This window comes from Cariama cristata, unplaced genomic scaffold (assembly GCF_000690535.1).
Source record: "Cariama cristata isolate BGI_N322 unplaced genomic scaffold, ASM69053v1 scaffold12155, whole genome shotgun sequence".
NCBI classification, from domain to species: domain Eukaryota; kingdom Metazoa; phylum Chordata; class Aves; order Cariamiformes; family Cariamidae; genus Cariama; species Cariama cristata.
Window position 1 is genome coordinate 12,116 of NW_009618159.1, and position 24,744 is coordinate 36,859.

Genomic DNA, 24,744 nt, shown 5'->3' on the forward strand with positions numbered 1-24,744 from the left:
TACACACAAGGAACATGTACCGGCACACCCCCTTATTTTTCCTTTTTTTTTTTTTTTTTTCTTTTTTTTCCTTTTCTCCAGTTTCTCCCTCCTTTATTTTCTGTTTTTCATAGCTCTGAAAGGATAGATGAGAAGTTTAAAGAACCTAGGAAAGACCCCGAACTAACAGATCAGTGCAGACAGCCCTATAAAAATCAAACTCTGTCACCAAATAGGATACGTAACCCTTGTTAACATCAATGGAAGCTGCATGCAATGCTACTCTAGACTTCAGGAAAGTATTTAGTCGTATTTAATAGTGTGACATGTTATAGGCATAACTCTTATGAAATCAGCACACCGTTGTCAACATTTAACAGTCACAAAATCTGGAATAAGGAAGTGAGGATAAACTCATTTCTCCTCCACCTCCCTGTTCATTCAGAGTAAATATTTATACTCCTAAGGGAGTTTGCTTGACTCCTTTCCAGAACATTTTTAGAAACTCCTTCTTCACGTTCTATTCTGTATACTATAGCACCGAGTGCCTGTAGTTTGTGTTTGTAATCCCTCAGGAGAAGCTTCCAATGACAAAAATAAGAAAAAAATTAGTATGAATAAATGTGGTTTCAGGATTTCCATTTCTCTTTTCAAATCTAAATCTGGCATCCAAGCTAGCTGACAGATGTCCTTGTAAAGAATTATGGAGATGTGCTAAGAAGCTGGATGGTTTTTCGTAATTTAAAGTTTTAGTCCACTTCTAAGTGATTTCCCATTTAAAATAACAATATAAAGGAAGCATTGGATTCTTTCTAAGTTTGACATAATTGTGCAGCTTTATTTATTTATTTAAAAATTACTTTTCTCTAAGGCATGGTTTAAACAAGCAAGTTAGTGCTTATAAATTCTTAACTGGAATCACGAGGTGCTTACTTCCATCAAAATGTACCACATCAGCACTGAACTCGATGCTAAGCTCTTCCTTGCACCGTACAAAGCGTCCAGTCGAAGTACAGCAGCCGAACTGGCAACAGAAATGTGTCTTCGGTAACACAATAACTACAGGGGGTGGTATGGTTGGTCCCTTCCTCTGGTGACAGCTCAGAAAAATCCACTGTATAATTTCCAACAAATGCTTTTCTTGTGAAAGAGAGAAATGAAAGAGGCACTAAATATGTTGAAATTCACCTTCCAAAAAAGCAGCATGACTGTGAGAGAAGGCCACCCTGGCTAATAACCTGTGGCAGTGCTTAGTAAGATGTAAAATTAAACTATACAACAGGTTGATAATCACCAAGTTCTATGAAAATCTGGTTACCCCAACCTTTTCAAGTGTGTGTAAAAAAACTGCCTTCAGACCCCTGAGTGTAATCCCAAAGAAGACGACAACGCTTTTAGCTATGCTGCTATGAAACATAGCTAACAGCACATTAATTTACCGACATCTTAAAACAAAAAGATGTAAACATCTACAGAGTTTAAGGTAAAGCAGTTTTGTAAACATTAACTGCGGATGATAATGTTATTGTAATAATCACAGTTCCTCTATGTCCTTCATCCAAGCCGGGAGGCTCGCAGCTGTACAGAGTTAATAATTGCAGCAGTTTTCAGGCTATTTTCAGTCCTGTACAAATTAACGTGTCAGTAGGTAGGTTTTGTCTGTCTACACACTAAGGATGTTGTTCATTTCCCATTTTTGCGTTGCTTTACTGGAGTCACACTCTGAAATGAAAACTTGATGGAGGACTTCGGAGCGATCCAAGCACTTCCCTGATGGAATGTGAGTAAATCTGTGCAGATTCTGGAAAACAAAACCGTTAGGAACATGTGTTGGGTTTGTTTGGATTTTTTTTTTTTTTTTTTTAACATTTTCTTCACAACTGCAATATAGCTATTTATAAAATCGGGTTTCAGAGTCCCAGAACAGATCAGTTCTATACTCATTTTACTATTTGTTGAACCTAGGCTTTCACAGCCTTCGTATCATGAAATGTTTCATACGTGTAGGTCCGCCAGAGATGCCTCCATTTCTCTTAGGCAACAAGCCGCTAAGAAAACGAGCAGACCTGTGTCTAAAAAACTTCCAAGCCTTTTCATGCATCCTGTAACCAAACCAAAAGATTAACTCTCGAGGACAGCTCTATGAGAACTGACTTCACTGGGCAGAAACTCCCTCGGTTAGCCCTCACATAAAGCAACCGCACAGCACCAACATTAACCACACTGGGAAAAAAAAATATAAACCACTAACTTAGCTCCCTGTTTGGCTGGTAGAAGGAAGAGAAGAGGGTGCGAGAGCAAGTCTGGCCCCTGCAGTAACAGGAGGCTGCCTCAGGAACTGCAGACCCATTGCGCCTAGCACATCCAGGCTGCCATTTGCACCTTTGGCTCCTTTCACAGCCCCCGTGCTGCCACGCTGGAGCCTCACGAATTTGCAAAGTGGCCTGTGGCTCCCCTCCTGCCTGCGCCAGATGCAGCCTGGACTTGCTGACCGGTTGCACCTAGAGCAGAGACCCCAACGGAGCAGAAGCAAACCTGCAGCACTGCGGCCGGGCTCCGCAGCCCTACCCCATGTGCCCAGCTCTCCCCGGCACGGGGACCCCTCTCCATCAACCCCATCACTCCCACACACACGTGCACGTCCAAATGTTGGTTCAGCTCCATACCTGCTCCCGCCCTGCGGCCAGACACGGGGGTCCCCGACTTGGAGAGGTAAACAGGTGCCCGACCAAAAGCAACAGGCAGACCACCGCCGGCCCTGCGCTGGATGTTTGCTTACGGGCACCAAAGCCCTGCTGCTGCTCAATGCTCAAGCACAAGGATGTTACGCTCACCAAACCAGCACGCAAGCGTTCATTCCAGAAACAACCCACCGACCAACCAGATAAAATCTCCTGGCAGCTTTCATTTACATGAGGCCACAACATTTTTCAGTAGTCGATGAGTATTTCATTCCTTACGCCCTCCTCATTAGAAGAAACAGTCATACCCGCTGTACTGCACAGCAAAGTGTGCCAAATTTTGACTATTTGCTTGGTTACACACCCTTGGTGGGCCTTTCGCTCTCCCCCCCACCCCTTTTTTTTTTCTTTTGGAAGCCAGTTGGTGTTTTATACTACAGCTCAGACCGTGCCTACTGGGCTTCCTTGTAACTTGTGGTAATAAGCAAACAATTACACAACTTGGTACTACCATGGAGGAAATGGATCTTCTTGCATAAATGAAACGCTTACAGAAGAGCCAAGCAACGTGCCAGGACACACCAGAATGGCTGGAGAGTTAACAAGTGCCGTATATTATTCCAGTATTAAAGCAGAAGTCAGCAGGCGTCGAAACACTGCTTATTGATTTTTAAATTTCAGGTTTAACGAATTTTGTCTGTCTGTACGGCACAAGAAAGCTGGGTAGAAATGGCATTATGGTGCTTGGTATTTCCTAGCTCTATGCAAATACCAGAAAAAGTGGAGTGGCTTAAAGGGTACCAAACAGATCTCGCTGCACTCAACAGTGCCTACATCTTTCAGACAAACCCAGTCCAGATAACCAGCTAATGAATTAATAAATACGCAATATGCTAGGTAGACCGAAGAAAAAATCAACACAGAATAGTTCCTTAGACACAGAACCAAGTTATGTGTGGTTATAACCAAGGGTAATGTCACCCTTAGACTATTCAGTCTCATTTTTTAAGAGACAAACAGAAATATAAGCTTAGACATTTTTAAAAGTAACACTTCCAAAACTGCTATTAATGGAGGACTTACAGATGTAGCGACTACACAGACTGTAGCAGCCCTTGCATGCATATCAGCCAACATTCCAAGTCTTTATGACAAATGTATAGATTTTGCAATAGCTTTGTAATGGTGCCACACCCAAAATTCACAGCAGAGCATGTTATTAGAGAATGGTTAACGATCAGGAAAAAGAAATACTGAAGAAAGCAAAGACAACACAAAAAGGCAAAGAGTAATGCCATGTTTACCTATTGCTATGTAGGCTTAAAAAGATCTTCTGTCTTTAAACAGAGCGACACTTCAATTTAGACCTCCCAAAATCTGATCTAATACCGACCCTGGCTGCTAAACGCACCCCATCACGTTAAGTAATCTTCTCACGGCGTACATTAGAAAAAGAAACTTTCTTGATAGAAAGCGTACTAGCAGAGAGGGTGATGGCACTAAAAGCTTTTAGAAACTCTGTCACTGGTAGCAGACATCCTCTTTGCTTCCTCCAAGACAAGTGCTAACTCCTAACATACCTGTGGCAGCACATGTAGCCTCATGAAATTTTCCTTAAAGGTTTTGCTACAGAAGACAGCAACTAGAACCGCTACCAAAAGCATCGTTCCCTAGAGGAAGCTTTCCTGGTAAGCATGGATTTCTGAGAATGTGCAATTAACAATTTACTCTACTTGGTTCAGTTAACCTTGTTGTAGATCTTCATTTTCAGATGTACATAAAGGAATTAAAAAAAAAGGTGAAAAAACCCAGGATGCAAATTATAATTTCTTGTCTGCTATATATCTGTTGCATACCTTGAAGTATTGCCAATCCTTGTACTCATTCTGATTACAGTGTGTAATCATAATTTTGGATCCATCCGGTCCTTTAGTTAAGCACTGATCATACTGCATGAGTTGATTAGCTTCATTGATTCGGAAAAGCTAACGGGGGAAAAAAAAAGCCACCTTTTTAACAGTTGACTCAAAATAACGAGTATTTTAGAAACACTGAAAATACCAAGGAATTTGCATCATTCAAAATATTCTCTGGTGTTATTACACCTGTTTTTCAGGAGAGTTCTTTATTTTACATGATGTAACACACTTCTACACTCAATTTCATGGATAACTTCCCAGTAGGATTTAGAAGACTAAGAAACTTACCTAGCAAGACAAAATTGATAAAAAATAAAGGGATTCCTATTTGGGAGCCTTCTGAAAGTGTTTGATTAAAAGCCTTTGTATGATATGATGGCCAAACAATCCACTATCTTTCTAAAGGTCTGGTAGCAAGTCCTTGGTCCTGGACAGTAATTTCATGTGAAGACAGTTAAACTCTGGCATTTTACCCATGGAGGAAATCAAACTAATCCATCCAGATCCAAAAAGATTATCCTAACTACTTCTTATGAAATAACTGTTACAGGGATTTGGGGGGTAATATATGCAGAAAAAGTAGTTTAGGGAACTTTTTCCTCAAATAGCAAAATAAAAGAGACATTTCCAGGGGTTACTAAGAGCTAACCCAAATATGATTTTTAAAAGCATCATCCTGCACGTGATTTCATGACTTCTGTGACAAAACTTGCCTGGTTCAAGTCTAAATCAGCATAAATAAGGACTTTAAATTCTGAGAAGTTTTCCAACCAAAAAAAGGAGATGCGAAGACAGAACCAGCATGTTTATCTGGTAGTGTGGGTAGGTCTGTGAAGACATCGGTCAAACACGATAGCAGCTTGGACTGCAACCATCTATTAGTAATTATGTTCTGCCAATTAATTTATAAATGAAGCAGAGAGAGATTTGTATTCAATTTCTTGTCTCCTGTGGTGGAAGCTGAGTTACTGCACAGAAGTGTTTTATACTTCCATTAGAGCAAAACAACTTTGTGAAATAATTGAGCCAATGCGAGCAAGAGGGTTGTTTCCTGAAGGATTAATTATTAAGTGAAGACAAATGATGAATCAGCAGCAACGCTAAGAGCTGCAGTTACTCTAATGCAGTGGTAACAGTTGCTTTAAAACACAGTTCCTGCTTCCTCAGGTACCTGCTTCACTGAGGAAGAGATTATGAATTTGCCTTCAATTTTGTACCCTTTGTGTCTGAAATGATATTTTCAGATTCCCATACTTTAGTGATGTCAGTACGCTTATGGAAAAATCCCTAAGTCCCATCTTTTTAGCTGGCACTTCAGTGATTTTATGTACAGGCTTAACAGAAAACCCGCCTGTTATCACCCACAGCAAGCCATTCTCCTTCAGGCTTGCCTCCAAGCTCCTTACCTGATTTCCTCCCATTCTGTGGCACGGCCCAAGCTCAACGAAGCCACCGTTATTGTGCCCCATGCTATCGATGCAGTAAGATGTTTCAAAGCCTCTGATCTGGAAAAGAGGTTTTGCATCTAAGTTAGTCTCAAGGGAAAAATCAGTGCGAAAGGGTTCAGAAAATTCCCACTTATCTTTCAAACCAGAAACAGCTACCTGACAGAGAGATACGAGACAGACCTGTGTATGAAATTTAAACACTGATGTTAACTGTTATGGGAGACAGAGCTTCAAGCTGCCCACGCTAATTTGCAGGCTCTTATGTGAGTTAGAGTACACTGAGAAAGCTAGAGTTGCAAAGCTCAGTTCCAAATTAATGACACCGAAATGTAGGACCTTCAAGTATTTTAATTTATTCAATCTCCTATCAAAGCATGTTCAGTCTCCCAGGTCTTCATAAATAAAGCAGGAGCTCAGCTAAGTTGCTCTCATCTTGCGTATGAGAGAAACGGGATGCAGAGAAGTTCTGCACGGCCGTTACTACCTGCAGCCAGGCACAGCCCACTGACCCGGAGGCTCAGATGGACCTTCTGCAGCAGCAATTATATGGGGGGGAAGAGATAAAATTGATGAGGGGTGGGCACAAGCACAGGGATAAAGAACAAAAGTCCTGTCAGAAAGCATGCCTCAACTGCTGATTATCCTCAGGAGGGCCAACAAACAGCTTTACAAAGACTTTATGACACAAATAACATTGTTTCCAGATCTACTTTCTTCGCCAGAGCCTCTTTCTTCTTCCTGATGGTAGAATAAAGTCTGTAGGAATAAGGTTAGATCCGACTTCCAGAGAGCGTGTTAGGGAAGATGAACCCCACACTTTCATTCCTGACAGTCTGGAAATGCAATTAGTGTGGTGTTACAAATGGGGGGGAATTTCTCAGATGGAGGATAACTAGCAGCCACTGAAGAAGAGTTGAAGAAAACTTCAGAGAAGTCTCTGAACTTCCAACTTTCCTGCTGCTTCACCAGACCCGCCTGCTTTTATCAGGGATGATTTCCCACAAGGTGACCATTATTATTTTATTCTCTTCAGCTACTTTCACCTCAGTGAACAGTAATACATAACGTGCCTTCCTAATCCTTTATGTGGATTCAAAAGGAGGTCTAAGGCTAATGTAGTAACTGCTGCTTTGTGCAAGCTTTTAGGTAAGAAATAAAGGTGGCATTGTTCACCTGGTCCCTCAGATAGATGACTATTGGTACCCCCTTCCACCACGCACACGCTCCGTATCACTAATTCCTCAGAGAAATTAGAGATGACACTTTCTTGGCCATAGGAAAGAGCATAGATCTGTACTTTCTAATGCTCTTTTCAAGTTACAAAAATGAGTCCATCATAACTGGGGAAAGAAGGTTGTTAAATTTGGTGGGACGCAGGAGTCCTCCTATGCTAGAGAGATGATTTTTCTGATTTTTGCCTCCACAATCTGCAAAAGTGAAATTAATAGGAGAGACAGGGCAAGGCTGGAACCAACTGAAAAGGGCAAAAAAAAAAAAAAAAAAAAAGAAATAAATCCAAAAGTAGGCAGGAGACCTGCAGTAAGAGCTCCTCAAGGTGTGGGCTAAATGCCAGAACAAACCAGGCAGGGTTCAGTGAGGTGTCCCACACTCACCCAGCAACATGCTGTCTGTCTCTGTCAACCACGCGAAAGTGCCAAATTTGTAATTACGTTCTTAGTTTAGTAAAGTCATACTCATATACGCTAATGCTGGAAATGACTGTTAAGGAATCGTATCAAATTATTACATGCAGGTAAGGGATTTACTGAGGCTGTAAACTGTACGAGTACACCCCAGCCCAGCAAACATAGGCGGAATGTACTCCACCTGGATTTCATGATCTATTCTCTAGCACTTCACAGAAAAAGGTTTTCACCTATTAATCTTCGTCAATACTCCCACACACAGAGGATTCGCATTCTTCCTCTTTAACAAAACCCCTGAATTCCAATTACGGAAAAAAGAGCTTTAGACATAACTGAAGACAGGGCTAGAGATAAAATCATCCTTCAAGGACCTATGGAGCTAAAAAAAAATTTCACACCTTTTAAAGTGTATGTAATTTTTTTTTCCCTAGGGTTGTATCTCTATAGCTCTCTGGCTAGTATCACATACCTTAGTACAGCAGTAATCAAAGAGCCTGTTCTCAGATTGATGTCGAGTGACAACCACTTCCTTTTGAATTCCCGATTTTTTTAAAAAAAAAGCAAGCTCCTAAAGTAAATACAGGTTATGTGCCGTACTTACCTCTCCCCAGTCCACGTTTTTAGGTGGCAAGGGATAGTATGAAGTTATATCATATGCTATTTCTTCCATAAACCACTTGAAACTTTTGCAGTTGTGATCTTCACGGAATTTTTTCAGCTCGGATATATCTCCATAGGGTAGCGCTTTCGTCTCCGGCCGACTGGCATAAAAGTAATCTTTGTATTCGTCCCACCACACTTCTACAACTCTGACATAGTTCTGTGAAGAACAACATTGTCGTGACCTCAGAGCACACACAACACGTCAGACGCAACTGCACGTTAATTCTAGAAATTTAAGGATTTCTCCTTTTAAAAAGTGACAGCATGAAATTATTATGTAGTACTAATAATTTGTCACCTTCAGCAGATTATACAAGACACATGCATATTATTTTCAAATGACAGTTTAGGACTGAAGCCAGTAAAATAAACTGGCCTGCTTAATGAGAGTACGAAGTCTTTTTCTAAGTTTAGAGAATGTTTGTTTGAAAATAAAGACTTTTCAGTTATGGGTGCAATAAAATGTTGCAATCATTTGCTGTGTACCAGAACTGCAATTTAGAGTTTCTATTCACCTTCATACAGTTTTAATACAGAGAATCAGATGCATTAGTCCACTGAGGATGAAAAAATTAAGTCTTAAACGGGTCAACTATGACACACCAAGGAGATTTTTCTCTTCTTAGTAAAGTAGTTGTACTGCTGCTTGGAGAAGGGGAAAAAAATGGATAGCTCGCCCGGTGGACAAGCCTCTCCTTCACATCTTTCTTCTCAGTCTCTTTGCTGGCTCTTATCTCTGTATTACCTGTACGTGTACTAGATCCACACCTCACTTTGTACAGTTCTTCTAGTATTAATGACCTGGCATTAAAACAGTCTTAACATAGCTGACTGAAGGTACAAATTATTGTGACTTTTCCTTTAATCCACACCCAGCATAAATTGAACAAAGCTATAAAAAAGCCATTTAGTATGGGGATCGGAGGGTGGCCGAAGAGGGAGAAAGCTCTTCCTGCATCCTTCCTTGTACTGAGAAACAATGCAATATTTAAGAACACTTAGCAGTGTTTTGTTGTATTCAGTAACCAGACGAGCAGACTCAGGTAACGTGTTTAGATATGCAGTAAATATTTTTGATCAGCTTTTCACAAGAGTGAATGGTTTTCATAATTTCAGGCAAGGCAAACAAACTCCTCGCCTGCACTGAGCAATGGAGCTATCATTTGCTACGCTGCCTCCCATTGCTCTGCCTCTACTCCCAGCTATGCCCATTTCCCCCTGCCCTCCCTTGTACCGGTCCTACTGCTTGTCTGATCAAAATGTTAATCAATTCACACACTAATAAAGGCCCTTTTTTTTTTTTTTTTAGGTGTCAGGTTAGTTTTCTACCATTAAGCTAGGCTGCAACGTTCCCTTTTCAACAGAACTGACCACTAGCTTGGCTCAAGCCATACTCTGTAACCAGTAGTCATTGTCACAGGTAACGTCTAGGATGATGGCTCTGGGATTGGAATTTACAAAAACTGGGTCTTTTGGGGAACAGGATTTACCAATGACAAAACACCGTACAAGAGAAAGCTTACAGCAGGCAATAGGAAACCTTAATAGGAGGGTTGTCTCTCTCTCTCTCTGCTGGTAGATGCAAACATACATGGGAGAGTTTTCCTTGATTAAAATTCTCTCTTCAGGTATAGACAGATGGTTCACTCTTTTTTCGAGGCAATGTCTACTTTTAATATCACTGCTTCAGCAACACTTCTGAACCTGCAAGGTGCCTGAGGAGTTGCCAACCTTTAAGATGAAGTGCAGAGCACGCTACTTCCCCAGGTGTCATTCACTGCTTCTTCATTACCAAACGCAGCCATAACAGTCTGATAGATGCTAGATTACAGCGGTCGCTAACTCAGCCTAGGATCACAGCCTATCAAACCGAAGGGGGATTTTAAACGCGTGATCATCACCTCCAGCAGCGTGCTGTAGTTACTAGAGTTGTTCATACTTCAGTTGGGCACAGTGCAGCAAAGGCCTGGGGTACTGAGAGTGAGTTAACAGGAAATGTGATTTGTACCTCAAAGATGGGGAGAGGCAGAGCAAGAAGATGGGTTCCAGGAATCTCTGCTCTTAGTAACAGCAGGATTGGTACAAAGATTTCCCTCCCATGGGGATGACCACGTTAGCTTCAGACATTAAGTAGCTCCGGATGAAGTGCTCTCTAAATTGCTACTGATAATTTAAATAGATTTCTTTAAAACCGTTGTTGTCTAAAATCAGAAGCCACCTTCAAGGCTGCAGCAAAATAGTACCTTTAATGTAGGAGAAGACCCAACGTACACAGGGGGTGGATTTCCTTGCCAGCCCTGGAGACGATAGATGTGTCCAACACGAGAGCAGGGAACAAACAACAGTTTTCCCCCACACTGCCAGATCTACAAATTAAAGCAAAGGTATTATTAACATATATGCACAGGAATTTAATACAGACAAATAGATAATAAATTATGGAAGAAATGTGAACTACTTTTCTTACTATACCAACTGTGCGAAACATTTAAATATTTTCGCTTCAGATGTAACCATAAACATCTCCGAAATGAAAGGCTGTATTGAGTACATCTTCAACTCAGCCATGAAATTACTCAACTAGATTATTTTTTAAAACAGCTTTAAAAAAAGTCTGCCATCTCATTCCATTGCTATTTTAAAACAACAGTAACGAATGAGTGCACAAAATCTTGAACTGGGTGATTTTTATTATGACAGAATTAAAAATATTTTGGTTTTCTTAAAGCAATTCACACACCTTCACTAAGATGGGTTTTGCTTAGACGCCCATCACATCTAAGTTTTTCTTAATAAAGACTAGTAAGAGATAAAGATGTCTTTGGTAACCCTTGGTTCCAAGCAGAAACAATTTTTTCTTTAACTATAGTAGCTGAAAATAAAAAATGGCTAAAACATATTACCATTCTGAAACTCACTCCCTCCCACACGTCCTTGGATAATCCATTTATGGGGGAAATCATATCTAAATCTGAATTTAGTTGCTCATAGTTTTGACAAGTCTGAAATATAGCATCAAATCCAAATTCAAGCTAACTCTGGGGTTGTTCCAAATTAGTCCAAATTCCAGATCAAAAATAGGACTTAACAGTATTAGGGAAGATGGGTAGAATAGTTACTCCCTTCATCATCATATTTATTTTCTTTAATCTCTCTCCACACCACCCCCCCCACAGATATACAAGGCCATTATATATGCTATCTAGGAGTCAGCACGCAAGACTGATAAATGTTCTTTAGTTCTTCTGAAGATTGGCTGTGATCTACACGAAACCAGTTTGGGGGTCTCTACATAATCAGCACTTCAATTACAAAACTACTGTATGTAATTTCAATCATGATTTAGCTCTAAGCAAGATGGAGAATTAGAAGCATAAAGACCCTGTATGTGTAACATCCTCAATAACTACCTTTTGCATATGGATTTACAGCTGAGCAAGCGCGTTCAGAGCTTTCCTCAAAATCCTGAAGAGCAAGAGCAGCTAGGGGAGCTCTGAATGCACTTTTAGTAAAATTCAGCTACGATTTCGCAGATTGCTGCTGAGGGTATTAGATGTCTCCATTTTTGTTTGGCAATTGGGACAGATTCCCGCTGTCTGCCACTTGTGTCATTACGAATACTGTAGTTACAAGAAGCTAATGATTATCATCTTACGTTTCCTGCTAACTGAAGAGTTTGCATATGCCTAGGAGTGAAAATAGAATCTCCTGCAGTGATTAGGAATTATGCAGTTAGCGTTTCAATTACAAAGACTTTGCCTGTAAAGAAGTTCTTGAAATTTTAGAAAAGTACATGAGATCATTTTTCACTCATAAAAATGGTAGGGAGGAGGAAACCAGGGCAGATTACGTTTCGTTGCATCGTTATATACCTTACGGGCATCTATGTGTAAACTGAGTGCTACTTGTTCTCTATAATCACTTTCATTAGAAATAACATTTTTTCTGTGCTTACCATGAGAGCACTCAGTTCCCCCCATCCCATCGAATCTGCCAGTCTGGTTTCAGATTAGACCTTTAGCGGGGTGTGTGCGATCCCAAACTATTAACAAAATCTAGAATATTCAGCATTTGGGTCTTGGCACTAGGCCACCTCTCCGAACCCTTCTGCCCCAAAGCCCACAAGGAAACACTGAGGACAGACATCTCTGCCACAACACCTCCTCACAACAAAACCTTCCAGGCTTCGTGAGGCAGAGGCGGTGCAAATCAGAGGTAGGTCTGTCCGAACCCCAAACAGAAGTATTTACAGAAAAAAAGATCTACTAAACTGCATTAGTTTTCAATTTTCGGTATTACCTTGTAAGAAATTTCAAAATTTTCACCACCCCAAATTTGAAGCCCTGGATCGTAGAGACCCAGTTCAAAGAAGAAATCGCGTTCAATGGCAAACAATCCACCAGCCATTGCAGGGGACCTGAAAGAGGAAGACAGCGTTACTCCTTCTGCCAAAAGGATATGATAACACGCAGAGAAAGCATGAATTAAGGAAGCAATTCACTGTTAACATATAATAAAGATTAGATAAATGGCAATACACTGAAAAAAATCATAAAGCTTTGTCATCAGCTTCCAGCAATTTTCCAAAGTGACATCTGTATAATTTCTAGTGAAGTCACAGAGTTTGGTGGGTTTTTTTTTTTTGATTTTTCATTTAATTATACAAGATTTTGGTTGGAATTATCCATTCAGTCAGCATGCTTTCATTAAAATAAAAAAAGGTAAGAATCAGTGTGATAAGCTGTTTCTCTCTTGAAAGTTTTTCAAGTTTTTGAGATAACAGATGAGACTGTATAACAGACATAGACTTACGTTCTGAGGAGCTGCCACATTGAAACTTACTGTCTATTAAATAAGCAACAGTTTTTCCAGCTAAATGATACCTTCCTGTCTTCTCCCTCTGGTTCTTTTTCTGCCACTGCCATATAGAGACACTTTTCATTATACTCAGTAAAATTTTGAAGAGGGCCTGGATCAAGGTGGACAAGGTTTCCATTTTGGTTTAGGTTGTTTTTATTTGAAATGGCTTTGTAAATCCCTCCATGTACGCCAAGGTTCAATTAGCAAGTTTTAATGTGTCAAAAAGACACTGTGGTTTGGATTAGAGCATTTTTGCAGAACGGCTCTAACCAAAATTCTTCGGTAGCTTGCTCACACTGAAATAGAGAGGAGGATATGTTAAACCATTTCCAGCGCACATACCAAGCATTTTTCACCTGAGGATCAATAAATACATAAAAACTCTAATGGATACAAGCTGAAGTCCCTACTAAGGTGGCAATTTAAAAAAAAGAAGCTGGTAAGGAAAAAATGAATTCTTTCTGACTTCAGATGATCTGCAGCACTGAAAGGAGGAAAATCCAAGAGTTTGGATCACTCTGGTGAGCCAAGTAAAACACAAGTGTAACACCCCTTTGTAAGCAAATTCTTGAGAGATGGGTCATTTCTAGCACTATTGAGTCGCTTTGGCCCATTAGATTTGTAACTTAGTGGTGCTCCTTTTAACAGCAATGATTACATATTTCCCTTCCGAGCATAAACATCTGGAGGAGAGCTGCTTAAGCAAAAGTAACCGTAAGGTTAACATATACCTGCTCCACACAGCAGGGCAGGGCAACAACAAAACCAGAGCTACTGGCTCTATCAGCTGAGTTAAGCCTAACGGTTATCGGTTTAGTTGCTCTCCAAATCACCTGGTCAGATGCTGAGTTACTCCTAAATGTCCCCTTCTACCTGTCTGCCTCCTGTATTTTCCTCTGCTCTGGCATCCCAGGGGTTCAGAGGGCAGGAAGCCAGCAAGCACGGCGGGGAGAGGCACGCTGCACGGCACAGCCCTGTGGCCCCCCGCATTTTGGGTCTTCCTCAGCACCATAAAGACTTGGCAAGTGTAGAGGCCTCCGATGCTGAAGTTTCAGTCTCCAACGTGCTGTCAAGTGTGTGACAGAAGACGCTAAAATCCGCGTAACCTCTGTAGTTTATTTTATATTAAGAGGTAAGCATAATATTAAAGGAGGATTCAGTCCTGGGGCAATTCTCACATTACAAAAAGTTTGTTTCTGCGCTTTAAGCTGTTGCGGTTTATTTTTCTTTGTTTGTTTTCTTTCTAAAGTAAGCAATCCTGGCTATGGTTTCAGCAAGACTTTTACTTGGTCTTACTTGCCTTGGTTTTGCTGCAACAAAATGCATACAGCCTGGACATAAACAGATGTAGGGAATGTTTTTTTTTAAAAAAGAAGCATTGTAACTCCAAAAATATTATTAAAAATAAAGTAATCTTTTAAACCATTCTGAGAACATGTGTTCTGTGTTTCTGGGAACACTTTAAAGGATTTTAAGACCTGTTTGGATGGTAAACACAGAACACAACAGAGATGTTTGAAATAGTTTATCCCCCTCTAAGCGAATATTAAAGTTCCAATGTGGACAGCCTTGTCAGAAAATGGTATTATTTATACTGTATACAAACCAGATCAAAGCTTCATAACTTCCTTGCATGTGTTGCCATTTTAGCAGAGAACAATCACGGGTGAGGATAGGGAATTACCAACATCAGTTCTTACAATGTTTAAATCATATATACAAGCAATAGAGGACATTAGATTCTGAAGATGTGAGGATTGCTTTCAAATGTAGTAACACGATTAGTTAAGTGTGAAGGGGAAAGTAATAAAAAACAGCAGAACCACAGTCTCCCAGTCTTGAAAAAGCCATCCAGAAACCCTGGTTTCTAGCTAGGGTTTCTAGCCAGTTTCTGTTTGCGGGAAAAAAAAACATACCCCACTACAATGCGTAAGAAAAAGGTGGGACTTCTGTGAAAGTTATTGGAGTTTTCCCAGAAAATGAGGTGGTAGGGTTTTTTTTTTTAATGCTATGTGTATTTAATTAAAATCCCCAAACATACTGAGACCTTAGAAAATATCTAGCAAGATTCTTAAACAGTATGCTTCTTTGTCAGATGCAATCTATTATGAAGCAAGTTAGAGAAAAATGACAAAAGGGATTTTTTTTGATGCACATGCATAATCCACGAGCTGTATGCATGCATCCAGCCATGACAGCAGGCTACAGATTTTATGCATTACCAGTCATTATAAATACTAACAGCATGCTCATTATTTCAAATCAAATGGTTAAACAAGCACTGTTGTTTCCAACACTACTTTAAAAAAAAAAAAAAAAATCATAGCTAAATAAAGTTTTCCCTGGAAACAAAGTCACACAACATTTTATTTTGCCAAACAAAACCCTCTCGTACTAATATGCACCCTATTAACCACACAAGAGCAGGAACGGAGAGGCAACGCAAGGTAGCAAAGGTATTTTGGGCAAATAGTTGTGGCAAACAGGTCTGATTAAACAAAGCAGCTGGCGCGGTTAGAAATAGGAAGATTTTTCAGGCTGGAAGTACATGCAAATCTTAGTGGATCAATATTGACTTCAGAAAAAAATAGAAACGGGTAAGTGATTTAGTGATTACCGATACGGTTCAGTTTTTGTCTTTCTGCTTTCCTTCTCTCGCTTGGTCAAGGGAACCCTCTTCCATAGCATACTCCAATCCCACGCTCCTCTAGCAAACCCATCTTCGTCACCACCCCCTTGGGGCACAATCTTATAAGTGTTGCCATCTATGACATCTATAAGTGGCACAGTGCATGTGGTTCTGCAGGGTGGCGGACGGTGGCAGGGAAGATGCGGCCGTGTGCAAGGACCCGCGTGGCACCCGTGCACCGACCATAGTCGACGGGAAAAGAGGGAGGGGGTGGGAGGGAAAAACGAAAGGTTTTAGACAATTATTCATTACGATTCACAATATGTAAACAGCTCTCTTTACCGATAAGGCTCAGTTTTATGTTTTCGTTTGGACTTTTCCTTGTGGTTTAACGGAATTCGTTTCCACAGCAAACTCCAGTCCCAGGCCCCTCTGGCAAAACCATCTTCATCCCCACCTTGTTGTGGCTCAATGGAATAATCATTCCCATCTATGTAATCTATTAGAGGTACAGTACATGTAGTTCTGAAACGTTTATAGAGGGGAAAAAAAGAGCAAAATACAATTTCAGAACAGTAATCTGTCTAATCTGAAATTTACACCGTTAATTATTAAGCTTAGAGAACAGCGTATGTAACAAGTCACTTGTGAACATATTATTAAAAAATGAAGCCTCATTAGAAGAAAAAAAAAAAGAGACAGTCCTTTCTTTATGTTGTTTTAAGAAGTTCTGAAAGCAGAAAAGTTAGGTCTGAAATGCTAACATATCAATTCGTTTATCAGCACTTTTTGCTTTACGTGTACTTCTTGACATTGGTCTTCTAACAAAGCACTGCTGGAGGCAACAGAGGAGCCCTTAGAGGGCTAGGGTTCTTACAGTATTATTATTTCCCATAATTTCTATTCATATCAGATCTTAGCTGTCAACAAGTAGGATAAGCCCTCAGCTTTTACTAATGTAAACATGGATTTTCACTATTTTGTCCTATTCAAGTGCCCTGCAAATCCAGCCTCTCAGGATAAAAACAACTTCACTGGTGCTCTCCAGGCAGCAGTCTTCAGTAGGATTTTTCCTGTGTGATTTGCAATATGCTCCTCATTGTGATCTATCACATACAATCTTCACCAAGAAAAAGACATGATCTTGTTATTCTCCCCAGATTTTCCACACGAGTTTCCCAATGACCAAACTTGGAGCATTTCCATCTTTTTAAGTCAAATCCTACGGACAGAAAAATAAGTGGAGGGGAAAAGAAACGCTAATGCCGTGCTCCTCTTTGAGGCAGAAGCGGCAGCAGGCTGCACCCAGGGTACTGGGGGCTTGGAAGAAGGCTGCCGAGCACTGCCCTCCGGCACCGTGTGCCTCGGCATACCCTCTGCTTCCATGGGCGGTGACGGAGGATGTCTGTTCTCACCAGCCTTTCTTGTGTAAAAGAGCAACACGCACTCGACGGAAGCATGCAAGCGTTTCCACCTTCTCTCTAGTATCCTGGCCCAAACATAGTCTTGACGCTGAGTTACAGCCTTTAAAACACACAAAGCTCACCTCTTCAGGAAAGTTCTGGTAGTACGACAGGTTAACAAATAGTTTTTAGGATTAAGCAGTTATTTTTATGGGATTAAGGAGTTTAAACAAGCACACGGTTTCCTAAACACACATACCAGCTGACCACACAAGCTAAGAGTGCGGCAGCACACAGAAACAACAGCGTTTCAACAGCTGGGAAGAAACGAAGCCCCAGGAGATCTCCCTCGGCTGTCACCTCTCACAGATCCCACGCACGCAGCGCAGGCGTTTCCACCGCTGGCTCCCAGCAAGTGCCTGGGCTTGCGGCAGAGACAGGCTCAAGCCCTGGCCTCACTTCGCTACCGACAACGCTCCAAAGTGCTTCGCAGGAAACAAATACGACCACATTGCAAGACTAAAGATGAGAAAGTTATATAGAGGTCACAGGGGCTTTAAATCCCCATTAAATCAAAACACTTACTGCTACTTTTCCACTCATTCCACTACATTCTTGTGTAGGTATTTTGTTTAATCAGGCTCCCTATTTAGCCAGAACATTTCTATAACGATCCCTCAGATTGTCGCAGGACAACAGCTGTCTTATATTTAATCTATACTAAGCAAAATAATTCAGTATGCCTATTAAAATAAGCTATCCGGAGATTTATTTGCCTCACTATTTTCCTTCCTCCTTACATAGCTTTTATGCTGGGAGATAATAAAATCATTGGACAGCAGATATCGGTATACTTTGATATCGCTATATATTGACATAGATATACAACCTATTGACTACAGTTTGAAATGTGAAGATTGTTACTGTGATGTTTTCTTCCCAAGAGGCCAGACACTGGAAATAACGGGAGAACATTACCTGTCCTTAGATATAGGAGCTATAAGTGGCGCATACCAATTAATTCCCACCTCACAATGGGCATCAAGGTAAACCAAAACCTTCAAAAGCAAAAAAAAAAAAAAAAAGTAATTTATATTTCTGTATATGAAGTCACGATGATTTAATTAAGCGTATTTACTCTGAAATACTTTCATATTATAAACAAAAAAAGAAGCTTGAATGAGTAAAATTAATCTCTTAAAACCAGTATCAAGAATACAATACTACATTTCTACACATCTATTTGAACATGGAACTACCACCACCTCTCCCCCCCAAAAAAGAACAAAAAGACAGATTTGTGTGTGAATCGGCTCCTACCTGACCAAGCTTAGCCTTCTGGGCTCCAATGCTCCTGGCTTGGATTAAACCTTCTCTCCTCTCATTTCGAAATACCTTTACAAGGCCATTCCACTGCTTAATATACTCATCCAACCTCTCTTGTAAGTGTGCTATCAAATAACAAAGAAAAAAAAATATTTTGGTGAAGTTTAATAATAAACAGTTTTGTATTCTTAATACAGCCCAAATCCAACTTACAAACGTCTACAGACATTTATGAGAATCTTTAACTCAACTGCTTGTACTACCGCTCACAAACACTAAACTTGGAGAGAGGAAGACTTGGAGCTCTTGGACTCCAGGGTGCAGGTTTGTCTCCGGCACCTCTGAAGAAGCAGCAGCTGAAGCCACACCACGGGGGAGCTGGGTGGATAATTCCCAGTCACTTCAATACATCACACACTGGCTTTCAGGTCTTCGCCTCTATTTCAACCAGGCAGAGAAGCTTCTACGCTTCAGCACACGGTCCTTCCTCATCAGATAATGTCCCAGGTACAGCTGAAGGCATCACTTTTCAGTTAAACATTTATCTTCACTCACTTTCTGCCTCACAACACTTTCCGTCAGTCTATTAATTCTGGAAACCTGAGGCAGAAACTCACCATACTCAAATTACTGTCCTCCCTCATCTAGACCTGTTCCCTCCTGGGGCTGGGGTGGTCTTATGCTAATCTTCTAATGAAACAAATAATAACAATAATCGGAGGGCCAGAATTGCAGTGAAAGAGCTGTGGCTCATCGTGCTGATGAGTCAGGAAACCTTTAGCCAAAGGGACTTGGTCAGTAAAGGGACGAGTAACTGCATAAAAATCAAGACGGGCTACGCTTAAACGGTTACACATTTGTATGTGGACATTGGTCTTTGCCAAACTAGCCTGGAAACCACATTCCTACCACACAATTCGAAAAAAGGATCCTAGCGTTGTGTAATATTTTTGCACAGATGATTCTGTTGAGAAAACTCACAAAGGCAGAAGGAGGGCTGGCAGTCAGGCGCTTGCTGTTTGAGGCTACGCTGATTTAACTACCGGTGTTGGCTTAAAAGCTATTTTTGTACTGAAAAGTTCAAAAGAATTGCCTACGACTTCAGTTTGTCTCGGTCAGGAACCAAAATAAGCCACCTAAGAAGCTGGAGCCAAGGTCTGCACCAGCTCCGAGGGGCTGCGAGATGCCGTGCCTGCGCCGGTCTCATAGGTGAGGGGACGTGCAGAGGTGGCAGGAGAAGGATGTCCCTTTCAGCAGCAACACTTTCTGTACCCTGAATGAAAATGATTGAAGTCTGGAGCTTGCTGCAACTTATGTTTCAATATGTGCTATATTTTTGCCAACAGTATTAAAAAAAAATTCTAGCTTAAACAAAAGCTGCATATAAATAATTGAAATGGAAATTGTGTTTTTTGGAAGTGAAGTTTCCAAACTTGGAAATTCAATAATTCTAATGAAGAACAATCTTCTGAAACCACTATCTTTTAATGCTCTTATCCCTCCTCTTCACCTTTATAAGAGAGTAAGTTTTCTCAACTAAAAGTTTTACGTATCCTTTTCTCCTTTCCCACAAACATTTACAATTTCTTTTGTAAATCCTTCTGCATTAGGAAAACTTCAAGGATACATAAATATCAAACTAGAGAAAGAACAATTTTATCACATACTCTGTATAGAGTAACAGGCCATGTATATTTATAGAATATATGATACGATAGCTGTGATATAAATTTTTATTGGATAAAATCAATGGAGTTATGAGGTCATACTGAAGTGGTACTAAGAGAATCTTTATACCACACCATTATTTATTCTGCAAATTCCAAGTACATGTTACAGAAGGACTGCCAGGAATGTTTTAAAGATTTAAAACCTGAAGTTATTTCCAGCTCTCCTGCCTATGAAGCCAAATGTTTTAGTCATCAAATGTTCAACTATGTAAGGCTCACAGGGAGCTGTAAAAATCTGTCATACTGATTGTGTAAAGCTTTTCTACAGTACAACTCTCAGGACTTTGCAGTCCATTACCTGAAACGGTGCCAGGGTTAGCAGCAAGTGCTATTTCCCACAGGAAAACTGAATTTTCCCCTCTTTCCCATACTACAAAGCCTGCATGACAGTAGTGTATAAAATCCTGATACTTTTACAGTTTGAAATACTGTTTGGCCAGCGTTAAATGTTGTTCACCTAGAACGTGTATTTATGGTATCTGTCAACAGCCTTACAGCATCCTGGTTTTTTGTTTAAAAACATGTATTTTACTTTTCAAAATATTATATCCACTGATCTGGTCCTCCCTTGTTTGGGTGGTTCTCTCATGTCTCAGTGCATGATTAAAGCATGAATCAATGTTTTTGAAAAACACGTCCGTTCTCCAAAAGATCTTAGGCATTGCAGATTACAAGGCGGGGGGGGGAGGAGGAAAGCAGTTTTTTTTCCCCTTGACTCATGGACGTCATGAACTAGAAAAACGGTTATCAGACGTCCTCCCTACAGCAGCTGCCTCCAAGTCCCCGGTACCGTGATACTACTGATGTGGGGCTTGCAGCCCTAACGCAAGCACTGATTAATGCCTCAGTTTCCTCACTGCAAGCGCTGTTAAACACATTAATAAAAAATACTGTTACCTGTCTACGCTCATTACTTCCCCTTTGGTTATCTTATGGGATGCTGCATGAGTGGGAAATACAGATAGCGATAAAGAAACAAAATAAGTAAATGCAAAAGGTAGACAGAGCCTTTAAATGCTACTAGAACACTGGTATTTACCCTGCAGGCACTCTTCACGGGTGCACGGGCTACAAAAGCGAGCTGCACCCGCTGAGATATTGACCTCTACACTTCAGAAAGAAATGAAGCTGGTACCTAAATACGTAACAAGTAGCCACTGAAGACCTATATACACAACCGTAACTGTAGGGAGCTTCAGAAAAATCTGACTTTATGAATTCTCATTCCCCTTTCAGAACAGCTAGCACCCACAGCAAAATAAACTGCTTCCTTCTATCAAGAAACACAAGAAAAACTGAGGGGAAAAAACCCCAGGTTCAGCAACGCGGCCAGCCTGACATGCATTAATACAGAGGTCTCCACCGAACTATCAGAAGTAGCATCGTTCAATTAGCTTGGTGTCATCCTCTTGTTACTGCTCCCTTTGTGCTTTGACAAAGAAAATAATGCCGAAGCAGAATTCAGCACACCTCTCCGCGCAGTCCTGCAGAGCCAAGCCCCGCTGTTTGCAGAAGAGGAAGGAAGGAAAGGGCTAGTGTTGTTCAGCAAAAAGACGGCTCCCAACTGACTTTATAGACAGAATTACAATGAAAAGAACATTTTCCAAGCATTGCAACTGTTCCTCCCGGTAAGGCACAACACATACGAGCTTCTATGCAGCTGTAACTCCCTTCTGATGAAAGAGGATTTCTCAAAAAGGAGGACAGGCAGGGCTCTTTATGAGCCAGCCTTTAGAACCACTATGCTCCATTTCACTTTCCTATTGCTGGAGAAAGTGGCGGCTAAGAAATAAGGACAGCCACACTGAGCGTGAGCAAACATCGACCCAGTCCAGCATCTGCATCCCTCAACATTGGCCTCAAAGAGGGTAAGCCGCTCTTTGCTGGGTGGAAAGGCAGATATGAACTGAGAGCAGGTGGGGAAGGAGAAAATCCTGTATCTGTGCTGTCAGCATCGCTTTGCTTCTGGCTGGAAAAGCAAAAAGCCACCAGCAGCTCTGCTGTGATTAAGAGTGTTTGTGTTTTGCAGCTCTCCTAACAACTGGAGATCTCTGCAGGCGGCTTGGCACGCTTTGCAGCCCGTACTAGCTCATGCGTCTCTCTGGGGAGAAAAAAGTGGAGCAAGATTCTCCTCTCTTGGCCATTTTTCATCTAGAATGCAATTTGAATTACTGAAATTAAGTTAATTATGTTTACCAAGTAATAGCCTAAAGCAGTCTGAAGAATTATTATAGTGAAACAGTACAGCTGCAGCAAGGTGTTCAGAACCATTCCAGTCCGTGCTTGTTTTCCAGTCACTCATACATGAGAAAATTGCATCTTGAGCTTGCTTTACTGAATTCTCTGACTCAAGGAAGTTGTTTGGGAAAACGAAGTGTGGGAAATACAGAGACAAGGGTCTGCTGGATGTTAGGTCCAGGCTACCTGTATCTGCTAACCATTCATATACGAGCAGAAAGCATAATTAAAGTTCTGTATTTCAAAACAAATTTCTTGAAAAATACTGCCTTTATTTAACAATCGCCATATATTGGAAAACTGTAGTACGAGTTGTTACACCACACAAACCCATTCCATGAATTACATACATATAGCACAGAGTCAGCTATAACTCATGTGAAACCCAAGTACTGAGTCCAATCATTAGTAAAAAAATCTGGTAATTTTTCTAGAGACCATCAGTGTCATTGTTATTTTAGTCAGCTAACTCAGTCCTTGAATAGCTCTGAAGGAAGGCTGTGATCCCAGCTGAAAAGGAAAAACACAGCACATGTCTGCTGACTGAATTATTAAAATTATAACCCTTAGGAGAGAAGATATTTTTGTTTTATAGCGTGTGTGTATATCTAAGCCAAATTCTCAACAGCTGTTAAAGGATACAGGAGACTATAATGTAGCATTCAGTAACCTTTTTAGACTAAACCAGATGCAGGCAAGTTTACAACACAGGTAACTTTCCCTGTCCTGTAAAAACAAACAGAAAATGATACCTACCTACAAGGACGATGTAAAAATTAACATACAATAGCTATTTTTAATAGCAATTTATACTCAAAAAAGGCAACCCCACCTATGCGATGAGTTCAGTTTTAAAATTTATAGTTGGTATCCGCACAGAAAACAACTCCTCCTGTGAGGCTGGAGAAGCCCAGATCACTTGATAACATGGAGAGTTTCAGAACAGAGTCATTGCTTTCCATGCCACTACCCAATTCAGCTATTATAAAACCAAAGAGGAGGGTAAAGGGAACATATCCTGGGCTGCTGACCAGTTCAAACTTGCCTGTGCTCCTAAAAGCTATCACCATCATTGTCCAGAAGACTCCGTCATGCCGCATACTCAAAGTTACGTTTTTATTTATGTGTCTGCTCTTTTCCTCTGTCAACTTCTATTCAAGAACTACGCTGCAACAAAATCTTCCAGAATGCGCAGCTTTGGTGCACTATTTTGAAATTTGTTTAAAGTTTAAAACCAGACAGATTTCCTCTATATCAATCATCTTCTATCTCTAGCATACCACTTTCAGTTCTCCTCCGTATTCAGCCTTGATTTGCATTAACACTGAAGACATCACCATTAAAGGAAAAAAAGTCAGTGTATGTTTATGTTTGTAAGAATCACATGCAAGTATATACATCCTGACTATAAACCAAGACCAGAATGTACATTACTAAGGAAGAGGAAAATCTCTGGACTTCTGAAAATGTTGATTTGCAGGACTTGAAGGCAGAAATTAAAACACACTTAAATTCTTAAAAGCCCCTCCCTCCCAATAAGAAACAATAAACACCTTAATGTGATGTTTCATTAAAAAAGGATGTTGGAAATTAAAAAGGTATTGAAAATGAATCAGAATAAGTCAAATTATTCCTAACAGGCTTAATTCAGACTCCTTCAATACTCTTAAAACTATTTGTTTTCATAAGAGCTAAGAGAGGTACTAGCTACCCCAGCTTCCTACTATATGCTACTCCACAACTGTGGGCGAGAGCCCACAACAAACCCTTTATTTCAAACAGTTAAGTACACATAGAGGACTGCCACCTTTATGAAAGCAGTTCATCGGAAAAGAGCCTTCCCTTCACTGAAAACTGAAAAGACCGTGAAGAAGCAACTTACTTTTCTTGCAGAGTCAACTCAATCCATGGTAGGTAATAAATCAAAAGAAAACTATTTAAAGAAAAAAAAGTTTCATTTCCTGCAAGTAATGTGTTAATACTCCAAATATACCTTTGTTGCTAAAATCATCAATCAGCACAATTTCTGCCAAGTATTTCCTTGGTGTTCTCTTAATGACACTGTGGACCGTCCTCATCAGCGTGGACCATCCTTCATTATGGAAGACAATGACAACGCTGGAGGTGAGCAGGTTATCATCGTAATGCCAGTATTTGCATCTGTAAAAAGATTTGATTTCATTAGTTTTCACACTGTGATTTACAGAACTGCTTACCAACAT

At 40.5% G+C, this 24,744-nt stretch overlaps 1 protein-coding gene across 1 annotated transcript; it reads right to left on the reverse strand.

Moving 5' to 3' along the window:
* Positions 1 to 889: 889 nt before the first annotated feature.
* Positions 890 to 24,744, reverse strand: GALNT7 (polypeptide N-acetylgalactosaminyltransferase 7). Its single transcript, XM_009700752.1, has 10 exons — positions 24,516 to 24,744; positions 18,549 to 18,679; positions 18,207 to 18,286; positions 15,814 to 15,996; positions 12,636 to 12,753; positions 10,580 to 10,702; positions 8,275 to 8,493; positions 5,986 to 6,084; positions 4,517 to 4,645; positions 890 to 1,780 (listed from the first exon to the last, which is right to left on the reverse strand). The coding sequence occupies exons 1-10, from the start codon at positions 24,742 to 24,744 to the stop codon at positions 1,643 to 1,645; spliced, it is 1,449 nt and encodes a 482-aa protein (XP_009699054.1). The 3' UTR covers positions 890 to 1,642.